The sequence below is a fragment of the Chaetodon auriga genome, chromosome 22, assembly GCF_051107435.1.
Source record: "Chaetodon auriga isolate fChaAug3 chromosome 22, fChaAug3.hap1, whole genome shotgun sequence".
Taxonomy (NCBI): domain Eukaryota; kingdom Metazoa; phylum Chordata; class Actinopteri; order Chaetodontiformes; family Chaetodontidae; genus Chaetodon; species Chaetodon auriga.
This window is the reverse complement of record NC_135095.1, coordinates 2,350,674-2,372,708: the sequence shown is the minus strand read 5'-3', so window position 1 is coordinate 2,372,708 and position 22,035 is coordinate 2,350,674. Positions and strand designations below refer to the sequence as shown.

Below are 22,035 nucleotides of genomic sequence, written 5' to 3'. Positions count from 1 at the left end.
ATAACTATTAGCTCACTCACCACAAAACTTGTGTGCGTAACTCTGTCTCTGTCTGAATGTAGTCTTGTTAAAGCTGACTGTTGGGCACCCAGACCAGCAGAAGAGTGCTGACTGTCCTTGCAGCTCATCCAGTTTAACATGTTTCAAGCTGTCATGATACTTGAGATTGGCCTCCCAACATTCCCCACCCCTGATTTAGATAAAGGAGAGAGAGCATCTGAATTTATAGAAGGTTCACCAGTTGAATATTGAGTTATTGTTGAATATATTGTGTTTTGCAGGCTTCCTTAGGAACCACAAAATACTGCAGCTACTTTTTGAAGAGCATGCAGTGCCCCAAACCAGACTGCATGTATCTACATGAGCTGGGAGATGAAGCTGCCAGTTTTACAAAGGAGGAGATGCAGGTAAGTTAAGGCAGGGAACTAGTTTATATCAAATACATACTGCTGCGATCAGCAGTTATTTCAAACGTCTGTTTTGGATGATAGTTCATAAAAGAACATCATAGTGATTAGACACTCCTCATAACTTCAGAACTTGTCTCAATCAACAAATTCAGGCATTTTCTTCAGTGTCAAAGCAATGCATATGATGCTAATAATGCAAATAATACAATACATAATATTAATAATGAATAAATAATGCAAACCCATGAATATTGTTCTCATATACCTGGAACACTGACACTCTTCCAAAACCTAAACATTTGAAGTTGCAATAAACTATGTCAACCATGTATTTTTAGGTAGCCCAACTTATTTCAGCAATTCTGTAATATATGACATGTCTAGCTACAGAATGTAGTGAGTATATCATATGCCTGTAAATAAAGTGAATGAACCCTTAGCAAAAACTACCACGGGCTCAAGCCAAGTGACCATTTACTGTATTACTGTATATTTCTTTAAGTTGCCTTAAGTTCCCTTTTCATTCCTCACAGTATACCATTGTAGTGCTATCATAACAAACCAACTGTTGGTACCTAGTGTTTTTACATTATGTTTATATGAAAACATAGCTCTCTCTAATCTGTTCTTTCGCTTCCAGGCAGGAAAACATCAAGAGTATGAGCAGAAACTACTACAAGACCTCTACAAAATGAACCCGACCTTCCTGCAGACCACAGCTGTGTCAGGGGACAAACCAAAGGGCAAAGCTAGCTCTCTGCAGAGGTACTGTGACACCACTGTGTCTGTCTCTGTGTTTTAATCACTGTGTCTTAGTAGTTGTTTGACATACTCTTCTTTATCTCCTTTTTGTACTTGGTAACACGCAGCACGTTATTTCATGAGATAAGATAATAATATGATTATTAATCCGATTTAATACTTTTTTAATATTCAAAGATAAATACAGATAAATAATGAGCTACAATAAACTACAAGGATTGTATGCATCAGTGGAACTTAAATTGTAAATGAAGACATGTATGCTCAGCTTTAAACCATTCAGATGAGTTTTGACTTTGTGTGATCCCTCTTTTCTCTCTGTGTGCTGTCACAGGTCTAACAGCTCCAGTAAAGATGGCTGGCTGTCATTACAGCCGTCAGGGAGGACAACCAACGGTCTGTCATTAGACCACAGAAAGAGTCCGCCATTAGATGGCTCTGACTCTGAACACTTGACCCCTGAGGGGCCTGAACCTGACCTCAGCCTTGGCCCTGTACCGGCCCTCTCCCCTTTCTCTTCAAACTGTGACCTTGCTAGGTAATCTAAAATGGTTCGAAAAATTTACAACTCTGCAAGTTGTTTGCTTTTCTCTTGATACAGAGGCTGTACTAACCAAGTATATGCTATACTGTATATTTGCCCCTTTTTACAAGGTTTTGAAGTCATTTGTAGCACTTAAATTGACTTACTGGCTCTCATTAAAATTGACTTTCAGCCAATCAGATTATAAGGAACACAGTGGATTTAAATTATACATGATCAGTTCTTTATGTCTATCCCAATTGCAGTGAGAACCAGGCCTTTATTTGGAACAGGCATATTAGGGACAGGCTTTTATTCCTATTTTCACTTGCTTCCCAGTTAATGCTAACTCAGATCTTCCTCCAGGTTTACCTGATTGTGTTGTCAGTGTAATGTATGTTTCCATAGCACAGTTTTCATCAGAGTCACATCACATTTTTCTGTTAAAAAGAGAAAGTGAGAGCAGCACAGTGGTTAGTGTTTCTCAATACCAAGTACGCCAAGTTCGGACTTAGCAAGTTCGACTTGGGAGTACAGTCTCTCCAGGACGGGAGGACGCAGGATGGTCAATCTGCAATAGGGACGGCAGCGTACTTGATGACGTCACCATCGCGGCTCGTCTGCCGGTTATCTCCGAAAACTTTGGAGCAAATTTTAAACTACGCGCTATCGTGATGAATCGACCACAGATTTTAAGTTTTAACATCCACTTTCTCACATAAAATAATCTTAAAACCACATTCCGTACTACCAAAACAGTAGTATTTCGAAACTTGTAACTTTACAGTTGTGAGTCCTCTCCTCCGCGATCGTTGCTACGAAATGCATTCTGGGATACGTGGCTGCCCCAAGTCCACACAAGTCACCACCCGATGCATCCTCGATAAAATGGGAGGGGCAAGAACACATCCGGGTATTTGACTGTACTTTGCGAGATGCGGACTTTTTAATTGGAACAGTACTTGGGCTCAGACTGATGACGTTTCTCAAGTACACAAGAACACAAGTACAGAGAAGAACGCATATTGAGAAAGGCCTGTGTTTGAATCGATGGAATAGGCTCTGTGCACAAGCCTCGTGACGTACTTCCGATTCCACCTGAAATCGGCAAACCAGTTTCCGGTTTACTTCCCTCTCCAGTCAAAACAGCGCTAAAATAAATACAAGGAATGAAAAATGAATCAACATCCACGAAAAAAGACGAAGTATAATGTGAGAGGGACTTTTAAGTTCCAGAAGACGGTGGGTGGCTCTAATGAGCACTGTTGTGTGCCACTTTGTGCCAGCTCAAGTCGCTATAACAGCGAGCTTAGCTTCCACTGCTTCCCGAAGGACACCGAACTTCGTGCACAGTGGCTGCAGAAAATATGCAGGACGGGATTTTCGGTAACTCAGCATACGAAGGTATGCAGCCGACATTTCGAAAATGCCCAAATTCGAAATACCCCCAAAGGTAGACGGGTTTTAGCAGCAAACGCAGTGCCAACACTGTTTGAATGGAACAGTTACACAGCAACCAAGACAAGAGCCGGTGTTTGGGATCGCCGCCCTCGACTGACATCAAGCCGAGAAACATCACCTGTGCCCTGATCTTTGTCTGACACTGAAATGGACATAAAGTCAACACAGTTAGCACAACAAGTAACAGTAAAGAACATACGTTGCTAACGTCAGCTAGTCATCACAATGAACTTTACAAGATGCCTGCAAAATCTGTCAAAGATATCTATCAACGATGTTCATCGTATCGTGGATGCCCACTCCCCTGCTCCGAAGAGCAAACGGGAAAAAGGGTTTCGTCTCTACATCTCTAGTTACGTTCACCAGTACGAGGATAAGTGATTTATTGGTGACGTTAGCAACGTGCTAATTTTTTAGTTTTGTGTTTGCTTCGTATGTTCTTTACTGTTACTTGTTGTGCTAACTGTGTTGACTTTATGTCCATTTCAGTGTCAGACAAAGATCAGGGCACAGGTGATGTTTCTCGGCTTGATGTCAGTCGAGGGCGGCGATCCCAAACACCGGCTCTTGTCTTGGTTGCTGTGTAGCTGTTCCATTCAAACAGTGTTGGCACTGCGTTTGCTGCTAAAACCCGTCTACCTTTGGGGGTATTTCGAATTTGGGCATTTTCGAAATGTCGGCTGCATACCTTCGTATGCTGAGTTACCGAAAATCCCGTCCTGCATATTTTCTGCAGCCACTGTGCACGAAGTTCGGTGTCCTTCGGGAAGCAGTGGAAGCTAAGCTCGCTGTTATAGCGACTTGAGCCGGCACAAAGTGGCACACAACAGTGCTCATTAGAGCCACCCACCGTCTTCTGGAACTTAAAAGTCCCTCTCACATTATACTTCGTCTTCTTTCGTGGATGTTGATTCATTTTTCATTCCTTGTATTTATTTTAGCGCTGTTTTGACTGGAGAGGGAAGTAAACCGGAAACTGGTTTGCCGATTTCAGGCGGAATCGGAAGTACGTCACGAGGCTTGCGCACAGAGCCTATTAGTGTTGCTGAATTTTGCCAAATTCACCATGTGAAAAATGGCTGTTTTAGGCTACTGGTAATTTTACCCCACCTCAATGTTGTTGTTGTTGTTTTTGTTTTTTTTATTTTGTTTTTTTTAACATCTATTAGCAACTGGTCTTTGTTTGTTTGTGCTGACCATGCTCACAGAATTTTTTGAAACTTCACAACCGCCTTTTATGTAACAATTTACAGTAACTATATATTGGCACTGATGCTGTTAGATGTGATTGGAACAGTCTACTGGTGGATGAATACATTTATTATTTTTTGTCTTTACAGCCCCAGCAACAAACTGCCAGACATCATCAGTATAGGCAACGGTGAAACCTCACAACTGGTAAGAAATCGACTCATTTGAATTGTGAAAAAAGAAATTTCCTAAGACTTGGTCGGATTTTATATATGAAACTGACTTAAAAACACCTGACTGTTAGCATGTCTTGTCCCTGTCAATAGTCTTTAAACACTGATATCCATCCTCTCTGTCTGTCATAATTGCGTATTATACCTTGTATTTTGTATGGAATCTTTCTATGTTTTGTTCATATGTATGTCTTGCAGTTAAACTTGAACATCCATGAGACCACCAAAGGATTTTAGTAACATGAGGCTCTCTTCTCTCCTGTCTTGTAGCTCCTGGGCAGTGACTCTCCATCGCCCCCCCCTGGCCTCAGTAAGCCCAGTCTGGTGGTTCCCATCAGTGTCACAGGCCACACAGTTCACTCCCCGTTTGAGGCAGCTGCAGCAGAGTCCCAGTCACTGTTCTCAGACAACAGTAACTTCAGGCATCCAAACCCACTCCCTAGCGGACTGAGTGGCTTCCCAAACTCCCCACACAACAATGCTGACTGGCTCACTGCACCAGAGCCACAGAGCCTCTTCAGCTCAGGTAAGCCAGATGGAGGAATAACCAACATTTTGGGTGAAAAGAAGCAGTCTGTCTGGGTGTATAGGCCCTTTAAAAGTCTCAGATTGCCCTAAAAAGTGCACGATATGAAAATATTAATAATACAAAATCTTCTAGATATATGCTTTTAGGTAAGTATTGAACCCAGAGGGCTTGAATTCATGTCAATTACATTGGATTACAGTAGTGACTGTTATGGTGTATCATACTTAGTTTATCATACTAAAGGCAGCTCTCACTTCAGTATGACAGACGATTCACAGTTCAATTCACTCAAAATTCATTGGACAAAGTTGGAATGAAGTGTTCATGTACAAAATGTACAACAAAGTACAAAAAAATAAAGGCTCTCAAATTAAAAAACAAAGCAACTTTTTACAAGAACATGCTTGTTGAAATTAAACTAAACAATGAATAAAATATCTTGACGTCCACAAAAGCTCAAGCTCAAGTTGTATCAGCATGTAACTTTCCCAAAACCAACAATTGATTGATTTTACATTTCTGCTTCAGTACGGATTGAACAAATGACACACAACCAATTAATTAGTGAGCTTTGGAGGTGTTGGTCGGTGTGCTTTTGAGCCTTGGACAGAGGAAGGCTAGCGTCTTCACCCTGTTTCTAGTCATTGGTTAACCTGAATTTTAGGTGTATGGATGGCAACCAACCAGTTTACAAATAAGTAAAATGTTAGTTCAGTTATTCCTCCAGGGTGTTTGTATAGAAATCAGGATTAAGGTTAATATTGGAATCAGTTCAGTAAATCACATCGAATTAGTTCCTTGTCATACGTACGAACGGAAATACTATTCAAATGGATTAGAACAAAATACACATTTTTTCTACGTATCACAATTGTAAAATAATTTCTGCTGGACCAACCGCTGTAGTTAGAGCTTGCTAGCAGGCAGAGCTTGAGGGACCCTCTGTATTCGGGAGTTCAGTGTATCAGTGATGAATCGTTTAAATCGTTTTAAAGCTTCACTCTGTCTTTTTGAAGCCTGCTCACTGTTCATCTGTGTGTGTGCAGATACCATCCCGGTGTCATCATCCACAGACTGGCAGGCAGCATTCGGCTTTGGCTCATCCAAACAGCAGCAGGAGGATGACCTGGGCTTTGACCCCTTTGACATCACTCGCAGGGCTCTGGCTGACCTCATAGAGAAGGAGCTCTCTGTTGAAGACAGCTTCAGCAACTCCCTGCCGCCCAGCTCCTTCCTCCACAGAACTCATGGACCCCTGCTAAACAAAGGCCTTGGGCCCCCAGGAGGGCTCCGACTCCCCAATCACGTCCCACCCTCTCATCATTTCTGGCAGCATCAGCACCCTTACAGGGGAGGCTACAGTACCTACAGCATCCCTACTCATTCTTCATCGTCATCTTCATCCTCCTGCTCCTCCACCTCCTCCTCCTCAGCATCTTGTGGGTCCTGGATGGGTCCCCCCTCCTCACGCAGTAACTTTGTGCATTTGAACCACAGAGTCAGTCCAACAGTCTCCACCTCACACAACAGCTTCTTGGACTTGACAGTGCTGCCAGGACATCACAATACTGGGCTTGGAGGAATCCCCATCTCAGGTAAGACTGGTTCAGGGAGAGGTGGTCTGGGAGATCTGGCCTCTACAAGTATAAGAATGTCTTTTGGATTACAGGTGTAAACAATAGTTGTTGCTCAGTGCCATCTGTGTGCTTCTAATCATTGTAGCATGCATAAATGCATTTGTGTAGGTGAGTAGTCATGTAAGATGGGCATAAAGTGATATAATATAACATAAGTATTGTTTTTGTTTGAACAGCAGAGGGAGAGAGAGTGCATTTTTGACCTTTGCAATGAGTTTTAAAAAATGTATTACATTGTTGGTAGGGCTGTGCGATATGATGATATGTATCGTATGATGCGAGAAAAACATCTTTTGTTTCATACTTTGCGCTATAGTTCATTTTGTGCCACAAATCCTACTCTATACAGCAGCCTTTTGGGCGACACTTTGTGTTCTTCCATGCAGCACGGATGCAGGCAGGAAATTTGCTGAAATGCAACACAAACAAACATGGAGGAGAGTGAACATGACACAGAATGGGGTAATTCCAAACAGGATAAGGACTCCAACCAGTCAAGACAGAAAAAGGAGCTCGTACCTAAAGAAGGGGCTACTTCTGTCACATAGATGTGGTTTAAGTATGAAATGGATATGAAATTACATTTATCAGGATATGAGATTTTGGTCATATACCACAGTGCTAATTGTTGTACCACCAGACTGCTTTGAAGGTAGGGAGACTCTGCATTCTTAGCCATGCAGAATATTCACACATAACACACCCACATCAGGATTGCCACACCCAGCAAAGGGATTGTGTGCCAGTGTAAACAAGGGAACACATACCACTGCGGTGTTATCAGACCTTACCACATATTTACCACCATGAAACTAAAAGTGCTACTTTTCAAAAAGAGCAGACATATTGCCTAGATCATATGCATCAATGTGGCACCAAACTTGCACTGTTTGCATCTGTCTCAGCCTGTCTGCCTTTATGGAGCATTTCTAACGATATGCATTTCATTCATTCATTCATTCATTCATCTTCTATACCCGCGCATCCCATTTCGGGGTTGCGGGGGGCTGGAGCCTATCCCAGCTAGCAATGGGCGAGAGGCGGGGTACACCCTGAACCGGTTGCCAGCCGATCGCAGGGCTACATACACAGACACACAGACATACAACTCACACACTCACACTCACACCTACGGACAATTTAGAGTCACCAATTAACCTAACGAGCATGTTTTTGGTCTGTGGGAGGAAGCCGGAGTGCCCGGAGAGAACCCACGCATGCATGGGAAGAACATGCAAACTTCACACAGAAAGGCCCTGCCCGACCTGCTGCGCCACCGTGCCGCCCATGCATTTCATCATAATTAGAAAAAAAAAACAAACAAATGCAATGTATTTTGTTGTGTAGGGTGTTCAAGTCTCCTGAGCCACTGTCACTGCAAAACAAGTAAAGTTCAAAGAAACAACTAGTACATGACTAAGACATTATCATGGTGCATATTAAACTGCATTGCCATGTAGGTGAACACATCCTCATTTATTGACCACTTGGTGGCAGCACATCATTTACTTCAGCATTATTGTAACAGAGTGAACAGGTTTTGCTCAAGCAGATATTGAGAGAGCAGCCTGTCATCGCAGCTATTATTCCAGTCTGTTTCTGAGCATTTTTTCATATCCCCAAACACGGGCCTCTACTGGTTTATGTTTAACTGTCACTCAACACCTGCTCAAGAGAAAAATACTTTCCAAAGAGCACTTCAAGTACTGAAATAATCTGGCTATAAATGTCATCACAAGAAATAATTTTGCTTCAGGCCCACATTTACAACTGGGCCTTGATGGGGCTTGATGGAGCTATGCAGCAGCTATAGTCTATCTATCTATCTATCTATCTATCTATCTGTCTATCTGTCTGTCTGTCTGTCTGTCTGTCTATACATCTATCTATACATCTGTCTATCTATCTATACATCCATGCATCCATGCATCCATCCATCCTCCAGAGAGAGAAAGAGAGAGAGAGCTACTTATAAATCCCTCATAGCAGTCCAGACAAATCGTCTTTGGACTTTGACTGATAAGTGAAAAGTCCTTTTACAGTGGACGTCAAACAAAGGCACAACATTAGAGACATGCATGAAGGTATAATGCCTAATGTATGATCACAGTTTACTGGCCTGACGGTATTTATTTCTGATAATTATATCTAAATATCTGTCATTGTCATTCATGAACTAAACCTGAAACTCCCTCAGTCAGTAAGTCTCGCATGTGGTTGCGGCCAAAGAATACTATCCAGCACGAACATAACTTTCTATGCATTCTCTTTGTGATTTTTGGTGTCTTTTACTAAAGGATTAGTAGCCTATTGTTTACTTACATTTTTTTTTCAGTCTCGTGGTTTATCTCTTTTTCTTTTCTCTAAAACTACATTTTCATCAGTTTAGAGAACTGATTTTTTGGTTAAGTGTTGTTCACAGGGCCTTATTTTAGGGGTCAATCACCAGTGCAAACGCCACGCCACAGTTTGGTCTTTACCTGACCTTGAAATTGTCTTTGCCTGGCTGTGTCATATTTTGCTGCCTAGTCAGGACAGAGAGCTGCTGGTGTTTTGGTGGAGACTGGGTCTTAGACTTTGCACTGAGAATAGATGCCTCAGAACCATGTCTGTTTCTGGCTCTTTGCTGCCAATCTGATCATTTTTTCAACAAGAGCAAACTCAATAGATAGAAATAGAGAAAATGAGCAGCAATGATGCTTAAAATGCTAATAAAACAAATTAATCACTTACTCTCCAACCAGTAGATGTGCTTAATTCTGCATTTTAAAAAAATGTTGAATGTAGTTAAAGCATGAATGCCAGTAAAGCAATTTGTAGTTATCAATATGAATAATTCTTACGGTATCTGTTGTCTACAGTTGCTTATTTCCATATGAAAAGCTTCTCCTGCACTTCATTAAATCCATGCAGCTGTCTGAAGGCTGCAGGACCAGAAGGTTAATAAATATGTTGCCTCTGATTTCATAAGTGCCACATCAGAGTGCAATCAGTGCCATTGCACATGGCCATCCACCATGTTTACATTGATTTAATTGAAATGACAGCTGGCTACTACAAAATAACCATATATATTTCAGACTGGAAGGTTATAACTCAGTTTTCTGATGTTTATGTGTGAAACCGAATTACTTTTGTAATTTCTGGCATCGCACAAGTGATAACCTGTTGCAGCATCTTCTTTTTCCTCGAGATTCTTTCACATTTTTTTTGCACATTGGGTGTGCAGTTATTCCTTTTAACTCGTCCCTGCAGTATGCACAGTAAAATTGTTGAGTTTGCCCTGGTATTTCCATTGGTTTCTGGGCAGTCCAACTTCAACCATGGGCCCATTGTCTACACCAGGGATCAGCTGATAGTGCTCTGTAACATTGTGGCGTTTCCCAGGGAGAGATCCAAAGTGGGGGGGAGAAAGGGAAATTGTGCTGGGGCTGAGCGCAGCGCTATGAGATGCTACAAACCAGTCCTTCCCTTGATCATCATGCGGAATGTGAGATCTCTGATGTAATGGTGGACAAGCTAGCAGTGCTGACTCTCTTACAGAGGGAAAACTGGGAGTGTAGCATTATACTGTTTACGGAGACATGGCTAGCTATTTATCACTGATAAATGATTTAACTCTGAGCACATCACAATTAAAGAACGACTCTGCAGTAAGAACTTTGAGCTGAAATTCTCATATGTTATCTTGATAGCGGTGTTTTTACCCCACTTAGCAAGTTTTGACGTGGTCTGTGGCATTAGCCACTCAGTTACAAGAAGGCTGCGGACACAACACCTGCATGCCCTGCTTCTTATTTCTGGTGACTTTAATTAAGCCCCTCTGTTCCCCACTCTGTCCACATTCATTCAATATGTTACATGCAACACCAGAAACAATAAAAAGCTGGATTTATTTCATGCCAACACTGAGAAGGCATACAACTTCACCCTGCTCTGGGAAGATCTGATCACAGCCTGGTCTACCTCATGCCTGTGTAGACATCTTGTATACCGGTAGTGAGCTGTCATTCTTAGAATGAAAAGCTTATTCAACAAGGCTGATGAGGTTTCTAAGGACTGGGGAGGACACTCACAGTCTCACACATTGTATACCTATATACATGTCTGTGTGGAGAATGCTAGCCACCAAGACTGTACAGTGTTTTCCCAACAATAAACCCTGGATTAGTCCTGTGTAAACGCTCTTCTCAATGAAGAAAGACAATATTTAGGCCAGGAAACAAAGATGAGCTGAAGAACGTGCAGAGGGTAGCTGAGAAGGAGAATCAGGGAGAGGGAAAAAACTACAGGAGGAAGATGGAGGATCAGGTGGAGCAGAACAACATCAGAGGAGTCTGAGGGAGCCTGAAAACCATCTCTGGCTACAAGGAACTCAACTCCCAGCCTGTGGGGGACTGAAAGTGGGTGAATGATCTCACCTCTATTTCTTCTGTAGGTTTAATCAGTCAACTTACCCTCCCATTGTCCTGTCCTCGCTGCTGCAACCCCCATCGTCTGCAGCCCCTGCGTACTGACCCACCCCCACCTACACCCCTCTTCCCACAATACTCAGCTCATAGCCACCCTGTACATCCACCGCATTTCCTGTCCAATGCCCTACCCACCCAACCACAACCTCCAGCACACAGACCCCTGCCCCAATTTGTCCCTCACAACAGACCAGGTGAGGAAAAAACTCAGGCTGCGGGTATGAAGCAAGGCTTCTGGAGTCCTGTGCAGACCAGTTGAGCACATCTTCAACCTGAGGCTGAGGAGAGTGCCACAGCTGTGGAAAACATCCTACATGGTACCAGTGTCAAAGACTCAACAGCTACAGGTTCGTGACACTGGCATCACATCTGATGAAGACCCTGGCTGCTCCTTGTCCATCTCTGACCTCTGCTGAGACCATCAATGACCTGCTATAGTTCACTCATCAACTGGCCTTGGGATGGATGATGCTGTCAGCTACCTCTCATCTGCCAAAAGCTAGGAGCACCGTGAGAATCATTTTTATTTTAACCTTTTAATTTCTTCAGTGCCTTCAAACCCATACACCCCATGCCTCTGAGGGACAAGTTGGAGCACACAGGGTCAGACCGCCACCTCACAACATATATCATTGGACCACCTCATCAATTGACTATGCTATGTGAAGATACAGTTCAATTCAATTTTCAGTTTTACTTGTATAGCGTCAAATCACAACAGAAGTTGTCTCAGGGCACTTTCCGCTGGTACAGGCCCAGCTCTTTGTGAAGGACCGTGAGGGAACAGTCCACATTCCTTTCCTCTTCACTCTACGCTGCAGACTTCCTGCTCAAATCCACTAACTGCCACCTGCAAAATTTCTGTTACAACTTTGCAATCGTCAGCCTCATACCATTTGCTGCTGTAGCACTGCAAATGTATCTGAAGCTAATGAGTCACGTGTGCCTCCTTCTCAACTTGCTTTTAGCAAAAGTGGCATGTCATGTTTTACTCTTTAAATGAATTATTGTGCATGCTGCTGTATCATCAATAAATAGCAGCTGTGCTTGGAGACACTCTCACAGCCCAATCACCTGAGACGTACTGCTTTATGTTTGCTGTTGCATTTGTGCGATTATAGTTGTTCATGAAAGTTGCGCTTGAAGGTTTGATCTTGACCTTGAAAACAAAACAAAAAAATCTTAACTAAAGGTTCAGTGCGATGGCTTTCTGGAGACAGAAGAAAAGGAACACCATGTGCTTAGTGCTAATATGTAGTTATTATGTAAAAGTAACCCTTTGCTAAGCCTTGTCCCTCTTATGCCAGGTTCAGACTACTCTATATTTCTGTCTGTTACAATTAGAGTCACAAATTCTTGCTTAACTTGGCTGAGACACATGATGGTCTACAGGTTGGTCCCCAACCAATCGTAGCCAGTAGTATATCATGATGTGCATGATGTCGCTGGGAAGGAGGTGCTAGGGACTTACATCTGACAACACGAATGTAAATAAACAATGGCGGTGTGTACGGAAAGGCCTATAAAAAATGACAATGCGTGACAATGCGAAGGTGACCTTTCCTGTATTTCACGGTTCCCCCTCTCAGCATCAATCAATATTCCTTTATTTGTCCCGCGAGGGGAAATTTCAGAATACAGCAGCATCAGTAAAGATTAGTAAAGATTAATATAAGAAGTGCAATGCAGATTAGAAACAAAACATCTACGCCATCATTTGTCTTTTGTTTCACCACATTTAGGAAGCATTGTCATTTGTTGTCCATTATGATACAGGACACAAGATCCATCCATCCATCCATTTTCTATACCAACTATCCCTTTCGGAGTTGCAGGGGGGCTGGAGCCTATCCTAACTGTCAAGGGCGAGAGGCGGGGTACACCCTGAACCTGTTGCCAGTTGATTGCAGGGCAGTACACAAGATAATACTATCAATTGTCTCACCCAACACCTATTTTTGTTTCACTCTATCAAGATCAGATTTTGTTAGCTAGCTCACTAATTAACAGTAACTTTGGGAGTTTATAGAAGCATCTTCCAGAAAACAATAGCTCTTCATCATGCTATAGGAGCCAGGCTAAATGGTCATTTTATATAGTTTTATATTTATACTACTTAGTCACAAGAAAAAATGTAAGATCACTGCTATTTTTTTCCAACATAACCCTGTTTAGATGCTTGCAATAGAAAAATACTGAATACTTGTAAAGCAACACAGATGTTTAGATTTATGGTTAGTTATTTTAATTTTCAAATAGTATGTTTCACTTTGAGAATGAGACCTAGCTAGTAATTTTGGCTAACATAATTTTACATCTGTATCAAGTTAAGCTGTGGTTGCTTGGGTCTAAACTTTCCCAAATCCAATAGAGCAGGATAAAGCTACTAATGTTAGCCAAGACTGATGTAGTAGCATCCAGTACAAGCTCCTACACAGTTGTGGAATACTACACAGTAAACGCTATCTGCCAGTCCTAGACACAGCTTTTTAAAAAACTTTTTACCCCAGAAAATAATGTAATTCGGTAAAGCTAAGCTCCTTGAGCTTTGAAGCAACACTGATTTAGCTACTTTAGGTAGTTATCTAGATAGCCAGGCATGTTAACAAAAACAGCCCCAGACAAGAAGTACAAAGGTAAGGGACAAAGCTGTCTGCATACCTTTGACCATATAGTGTACCTGCACAGAAATAGACCTCTCCAACCAAGCAGTGTTTTTTCCTTTAGGCTGCAATTGTCCATTTCTGAGCTGCAGTGATCAAATTAACAATGTATCAGTAAGTTGCCAATGTCTAAACATAAGATCACAATTGTCAAATTAAACTAGTTGAAGAAGATGTTGCATTGGCTTACAACCTTCCTCTGATAGCAGTCATAAAGGACATCAGCTAATTCAGTGGTAAATAATTCCTCTCTGTAGAGGACTGGCATTGGATAACTTGGTTAAAATTGATTTTGAAGGCAGCTCTCAGCCTCATGAATTAAACATGGTGGCACTTATTTATCTGGGGATGCAAATGGCAACGTAGGTGATGATGTTAATGCCAACCATGCTTCCCTGCCTGACAGCCTGATTAAAATGAGAAAAAGGGCTTGGTGAAGGCGAAGAAAGGATCACAGGGGAATACTGAAGTTGTTTTGTTTCTTCTTAATCAGTCATGTTTTGGGGTTTAGTGCCTGGCAGTATTTAATGTAAAAGCGTCATATAATTGAAGGAATATTCCCTACACTTAATGCTTGAAGCAATGGCTATGGTAACAACATCTCAAGACATGTTGTAATAAATATTAATTAATGGTAAATCCATAGTCTCCACTATGCCTTAGCCATCTTGCAGGAAGTGAGCTGTGGGGGTTAATGACTAAGTGGATAACAATCACCCTGTCAATTAGTATTTATTATTCATAGAGCCATGGTAACTGGAAGGGTTGGTGTCCTCATGAGGCCTGCTGTCTGCAATGTCTCATTAGACAGAGCTCTAAATGATTCCAGCTTCCAACCACAGCACAGCCATATAGCTGTTTTGGCTGCAGGACAGAACATGGCAACTGAGGAGTAATAGAAGCATCCTGACAGGAGACATTATGAATTGGCATGGGATGTGCATGGCCCAGGACAGGAGGGCTCTGCAGTGGGTGATTAAAACCACCCAGAAAATCATCGATACCCATGAATTAAACAGTAGTGATATCAGTGTGGTGAAGTTCCTGCTCAGAACCCAAAGGATACTAAAAGATGGTATCCACCCAGCCTGTTCATTCTGCTGTCATCTGACAAGTGATACAAAAGTATTCACTGCTGTACCACCAGACTGCAGAACATCTTCTTTCCTAATGCTGAGAGACTCCTCAATTCATGCTCCACACTCCACCATTGAGAGTAGTTTTTATGTGTAACATAAAGGGAGGCTAAGATCGTTCAATGAGGCTTGTTGCATCATTGTAATATGGAGACATGACTGTCTAGACAAACTAAGGTCTGTGGAAGTTGGTCCAGAGTCATCTACCAAGGGTCTTTGTTTGTGGGGGCAGAGGTTGGGGTCACTAAGTTCTGCCTTCACAGCTCCCACTGCTCCCAGGTACAACAGGCAAGCAGCATGTTGTACCTATGATTAGTGAAAGCAAATTTATGACAGTGCTTAATAGACCCTGACAGAAACTGTGCTTTTTTTAAAACTAAAACCATTATCCATGTATTGCTGGTGGCAGAGCTTCCTTTCTCCCTGTTTCCATGCAGAAAACAGCAGTTGTGTAGAGAGTATAAATGTGAAAGAGTGGCAGGATGGCCTCAGAGCGCTGTTACCCAACATCAACATCAACTTTGGAGGACTGCCCAACTCCTTGTCTTCCTCATCGTCATCCTCCTCTTCATCCAGCATCAACCACACAGGGGCACTAGGAGTTTCTGGGAGTGTTTCTCATAGCCTTTGCTGGGACGACACAGCCAGCTGGATGGACCCAGCCATCATCAGAGGTAAGAATCAGATCCTGCTCAGGGGCACATATTCATCTAAAAATATGATCATGAGGTTTCAAAGCTACTTGCCGATTCCAGAGGTCATCTTAATGGAGATGGGGCTAGTAAGGTATTGAAAACACTTTGCCAGCAAACAAAAAACTCTAACACTAATACCGAAGATCAAAGTTAACACAACGGTAAAACTCATGCAGTTCTGATGAACTTGAAATATAGCAGCCCTCTGTCAGCAGGATTATCTATTAAAAATTGTTCCAGTGTTGCATAGTTACCATAGCCAAATACCTAAGACAGAAGCAAAGTGAAACTTAATTTTTCAACTCTTTTTTTTGCAAAAAACGTAAGCTTTGGTAACTTGTAACCGGGGACATTTTGTGGGTCCAATGATGAAATTGATCAGGTATTCTGCAGATTTAATAATAATGAAAATTAAAAGTTACTTGCAGCCCTTCTTACCATAGAGGAAATGTTTGTCTAGTTAGCAAGGCTAAAAGTAACCTATGGAAGTCATAGACTGGCTTTCGTTGTCACATGACCATTGTAAAGGTCCCTTAAGGGTTTCCAGCATCGCTTCCCTTGACCTGAGACATGCCATGTCAATCAGCTATTTCTGTCTAATTTGCATGTTGAGGTCCAATCACAATATGGGCAGAATCAAGATACCGAGCACACCTATTAATAACAGGTGATGGAATGGTTGTGATCAGATGGCATTATCCTCATAACATGTCAGGATATAGATCACAGGTTAAGGCCAAGTTGCCGGTGGGAGAAGTGTTAAAAGCATAAAGGTTCATGTCTTAGTAGTCATAGGTTTTTATGTCAATAAGTGAAGATACATTGATATGATGACACAACTAGATCAGATAATTGCCAAGAGGACATGTGAAATTCATTGTGAAATTATATACTATAAATACAGTAGCATCACAATCTCATTTTCAACCAATTTTGGAGTGTATTTTCTGAGAATCTGGCAGTTTTAGGGACTTTCGGGGGACTTAAGCTATCCATGAAAATGAATTTCTTTAGCTTTGTGATGGTGGGACCACTATCTACCAAAGCCCTACAACAAAGCACACTGTGCCACATGCAGATTTGCAGGGACAGTAAACAGAGGGTTGCTACAGTTCTATCACTGGGCACAGCAGTCACTAGTCACTAATATTTTTAGTTAGATAATTTCACAGTCACATCTGTGACAAAATTTTCCCATGACCCAAGTCCCCATGTAGTTCTGAAGACAGAGCGCTGCAATGTAAAGTGGACAGTTTGCCTTGATTAGTTTACTTGATGGAACTCTAATAGGAATAGGAATAAATAATAATTTTTGGACCTACTATCCTTGCCTTACCACCTTTCACCTGTTGTGTTGGGTTTTTGTACACACAATAGAGACTCCTTTGAGGTTAGTGTTCAGACTCTTTACTTGGAACTTTAGGGCACTTATATTTCCTTTTGTGACTCACAGTTACACCTCAGCCATATAGAAGAGCCTGTCACCCAAATGACACTGTTCAAATAAATGAAACACTTAATCACCACAGTATAACACCAGTCAGTTAAACTTCAGGGATATCAGTCTGTCCATTTAGGGAGCACAAGTGATTGTGACTCAGTTATATCTGCTTTGGTGCAAATGAGAATGACAGCAGCAGGTGCAATGGAGAGGTAAAAGCAATGCAACCACCCAAAAGGGAATGGTTTTGCATGTGGTGGCCACAGACAATTGCTCTCTCCTTATCCTTCTTGACTGATTCTTCTCTAGTTTTTAGTTCTGTTACTATCCTTGTCACTACTGGTAGCATGAGACGGTACCTGCAGCCCAGTCAGATTGCACAGGTAGTCCAGCTCCTCCAGGCTGGCACATTCATACGTGCGGTTGCAAGAAGGTTTGCTGTGTCTCCCAGTACAGTCAAAGCACACTGCATGGAGGAGATACCAGGAGACTGACCAGTACACAAGGAGAGCTGGCCAGGGCCTTAGAAGGGCATCAACACAGCAGCAGGACTGGTATCTGCTCCTTTGTGTGAGGAGGAACGGGAGGAGAACTGCCAGAGCCCTACAAAATGACCTCCAGCAGGCTACTGGTGTGCATGTTTCTGACCAAACTCTCAGAAACAGACTCCATGAGGGTGGCATGACAGCTGAGGTCCTCTAGTGGGACCCATGCTCACAGCCCAGCACCGTGCAGCGCAATTGGCATTCGCCAGAGAACACCAGAATTGGTCAATCACTGGCGCCCCGTTCTCTTCATAGATGAGTGCAGGTTCACACTGAGTGCATGTGACAGGTGTCAAAGAGTCTGGAAACACTGTGGTGAAAGTTATGCTGCCTGTAACATCATCCAACATGATCAGTTTGGCGTTGGGTCAGTGATGGTGTAGGGGGGTCGCGCAGACCTCCATGTCATAGCCAATGGTACCCTGACTGCTGTTAGGTACCGGAAGGAAATCCTCAGAGTGATTGTCAGACCTTACGCTGGTGCAGTGGGTACTGGGTTCCTCCCGGTGCAGGACAATGCCTGGCCTCATGTGGCCAGAGTATGTGGGCAATTCCTGGATGACCAAGGCATTGATGCCATTGACTGGCCTTCACATTCCCCTGACCTAAATCCAGTTGAGCACCTATGGGATGTTATTCATCGGGGCAACCGACGCCGCCAAGTACCACCACAGGCTGCCCAGGAGCTCACGATGCCCTGATCCAGGGAGGAGATCCCCCAGGACACTATCTGTCGACTCATCAGGAGCATGCCCAGACGTTGTTGGGAGTGCATACAGACACACGGGGACCAAACACACTACTGAGTCACATTATGAGTTGCCGTGATGAAATTCATGTAAGTTGGATCAGCCCGTGATTTCAATTTCAGGGATTTTATTATTTCTCGTTCTCACAACACTGGGAGACTGGGAGTTCTTAAACCTGCTTCTGTAGAAGTGTCTATTTCTGGTAGGTGCTCATGTTCATTCTCACTCTGTGACTAGGCATGTTCCTTGTGGTCAACTGACCAGCTTCAGAGATGCTGGCATCAGAGATCCAAACATAGTCTCAATGTGACAGCTTGGCAAGATCCCTTGCTCTGTTTTGACTATTGAAACATTTTGCATCAATCTATCTTTTTGCCCCCTCCTTATGCTGAAGTGTTTGTAAGCGTCTGCCAAATGACTAATTGGATTGGACCACTGCCCGGTGAGCCTCGCGCATCTTCTCAAGGACATAATTTTTCATGTTTGCAGAGTTAACACTGTATCTAACAGAAGTCCATCATGCACACTCATAACTACTCTTGTGTGCCAGTAGTGTTTGACTGGTCCTTGTAAGTGGTTTCTGTGAGGTCAACCCACCACACAATATTTCATGACTTTACATTGATTACAAATATTGTTAGCATACAGCTGCTCCGAAGCTCTGTCAAGTATCTATCGCTTGTTGAGAGATTGTCCAGTACAGACTCAATGGAGATATTAGTATCTTCCAGGTCACAGTCAGGTCATTGTCAGCTTGTGTAGTCCCATCTTTGAGCAGGGATCGAGAGAGTGTGTCAGCTGTTGTAAAGATTTTTTTTAAGCATGTGATGATGTAGATGAACCTCATTAAGGGTATCCTGATGCGAATCCAGAGCCTGCCCACCTAGTTGAAACACAAAAGATTTGCGGTTTTTAGCTTGAAATGTAGTCTAAGGATGAAATCACTAAACCTCTCACAAGCCCAAGTCAGTGCGAGCACCTGTATTTCCTGTTGGGCATAAGACTGCTCGGTATCTGTCAGCAACCTGGAAGCATAAGCGACCAGTGACCAAATCTCTCCATGCTTTTGGGACATCACTGCCCCTTGTAGGATGAGGACTCTGCAGATATTTTCAGTTGCATGTTTGGGTCATACAGCTGAATGGGCGCAGAGGAGAGCTCACACTTGAGGCTGCAAAATGCCCTCTGTTGCTTGTGACCTCAGAACCACTTGTTCTTTTGGACAGCAAGTGTCTTTGCGGTTTGTGTTTTTCAACCAGATTTGATATGAACTTCCCTAACTGATTCACCATACATTTTTTGGCTCTTTTCTGTCCTGCACAGCTCTTGTTTTGTCTGGATCTGGACTCATGCCATCAACTGAGATCATGTCACAGAGAAACCTTATCTCTCTTTTCCCAAACTCGCACTTTGCTTTTTCTGCTCACTCCAGGACAGCGTGCATCCTAGCATCATGCTGCTTCTTTGTAAACCCCCAGATGACGATTTCATCCATATGGCAGACAACACCTTCTGGCCCCATGAAAACCTCTGTCACCATCCTGTTATGGAAATGTTCTGGGGCAGAGGTGAGACCAAAAGGCAGGCAGTTAAAGTGGTAATGCCAAGTGGCATGAGGAAGGTGGTAAAGAGTCTTGAATCTTTAGACAAGAGAATTTGCTAGAAGCCCATGTTAGCGTTTAGCTTGGTGAAATATTGTGCAACCGCGAGCATGTCTGAAGTTTGGTCTCCAGAAGGGAGGATGAACTTGTACTGGTAACTGACTCATTTAAGGATGCCATGTCCACACAAATGCAGACGTCTTCTGCGAATGTTTTTTTTTTAGGTGCTATCACCATGCCACAACACCAGTCTGTTGGTTCTTCTGATCATCCCTAGGTTTTCCATCCTTTCCAACTCCTTCTTCACTTTGCCCGTGAGTAGCAACAGGACCTGCTGTGGCCAAGAGAATGGCTTGGCGTCAGATTTGAACTTGATAACCTAAGTTTTCTGAGCCACCCAAGTCACTTAAAAGTTCCCTCACTACAAAGATTTTCTCTGTGGTGCTCCTCTCTCCATATGAGTATTGCTGTAGCTGACCCCAACACAGTCAGTTTCCTTGCACCAGGACCATAGATAAAACTTTGTTACAAGGCTTTATCTAGCTTTTCATCTCCATATAGTACTCTTTTGAACACCCATTCAGGAATAGCTTTAACATCGGTCCCACCATCTATTTTGAAGTTTACTTTAGTGCATCTGATATCTGCTATTCATTGTTCCTCACCAGAAGCCACCTCTCATTGAAACAGTCTTCTGCAACTTCTTTCAGTGTGATGGTTAACCTACATACTTTGCCACAATGTTCTCATTTTCCAGTGCTCTGCACCTTTTTTCTTAGCTTTTGGTAGCCTATGTTTCAGTTCCTTGACTTATGTGCTGTTTCCCTCTCTTTATTTGTACAGCATCAATAGCTGCTTTTCTAGTACTTGTTTCCTCATCTGCAACTTTCTTTCCTCTAACTGTCTCGCTATTATGATAGCTTTTATGAGGGTTAGGGTCAGGGTTTAAGTCTTAATCAAGTTGCATCCTCTCTGACAGTGAGCCACTGCTGTCTCTTAAAACTTCATCATACAACCCCCCATCCCCCCTAGTTCTCTGCTAGTGCATAAAGTACTTTGATGAATGAGTCCATTGCTTCGTTAGGCTGCTGCACTCTCTTCTTGAACTTAGCCCTTTCATTTATGACATTTTTCTTTCCAACAAAATGTGCCAAACCCTTTTTTTACCTGTATTATGTCACTGGCGCTGCTCACTTGTCAAGTCCAGCCCTCGTAGCATGTCATCATCCCCGTCCCTCCATACAGTACACCAGTGTATTTACTTGGTTTGCTTCAGAGGAATTTAAATAACTTTCCCTCTTTAGTGGGAGACTTGTTCGCTAGCCATGTACCGTCTTTCCTTCGGCCTGCAGGCTCAAAGCAGGTCTTCTTCTGACACCATGTTGTGTTGGGGTCTTTTATAGACAATAAAGACTTCTTTTTCAAACTGATTACATTATATCACACCACCCAGCACCATGTTCTCAACTGCTGCTGTCTTGTGGAAGAGCTCATTCTGTTTTTACTCTGAGTTGAGACTGGGAAAAGGAGATGTTCTCTGGTGGCAGATGGTTGAGTAGACAGGATACCCTTCATATGCGGCTGCGTGGGCCCCTGGGAATGTGGTGAACCACTTGTTTGATGATTTCTGCAGAACACGAGTCCAACCTACCGTTGGTCCATTCATTTGAAATTGTTTACACAGTTTAATCCTATGCCATCACTGCTCAGCCTCAAGACTGCAGCAGTAGTTCCATAATATATTACCATGTAACATTAAATTGTCACACAGAACTACCTTGCCAAAAGTCAGTAACATAAAATTGAATTCCTTTGTTGAATAGAAACACATACTCACTAAGCTGAGAAGTATCTTATCCACATGAACAGATACAGCCACCTAGAATGGCTGGCTGGTCCGTGGCAGGGCCTATACAAATTTGTAGCAGATCTCCACTGGGTTCCCACTGGGCACTTGGCTGTAATGATATCCCCCTTGATGACATAG

The 22,035-nt window shown here is 42.7% G+C and overlaps 1 protein-coding gene across 2 annotated transcripts in view; it reads left to right on the top strand.

The window, feature by feature from the left end:
- Nucleotides 1–22,035, top strand: part of cnot4b (CCR4-NOT transcription complex, subunit 4b) — a 45,178-nt gene that overhangs the window by 14,360 nt on the left and 8,783 nt on the right. Inside the window, exons 6-12 of one of the 2 annotated variants that reach the window (XM_076722123.1) lie at nucleotides 282–407; nucleotides 1,051–1,175; nucleotides 1,507–1,710; nucleotides 4,497–4,554; nucleotides 4,851–5,106; nucleotides 6,156–6,704; nucleotides 15,455–15,691. In XM_076722123.1, the coding sequence (XP_076578238.1) occupies nucleotides 282–407; nucleotides 1,051–1,175; nucleotides 1,507–1,710; nucleotides 4,497–4,554; nucleotides 4,851–5,106; nucleotides 6,156–6,704; nucleotides 15,455–15,691 (1,555 nt within the window). The remainder of the gene's footprint in view (nucleotides 1–281; nucleotides 408–1,050; nucleotides 1,176–1,506; nucleotides 1,711–4,496; nucleotides 4,555–4,850; nucleotides 5,107–6,155; nucleotides 6,705–15,454; nucleotides 15,692–22,035) is intronic. The other variant, XM_076722124.1, reaches the window with a different exon arrangement.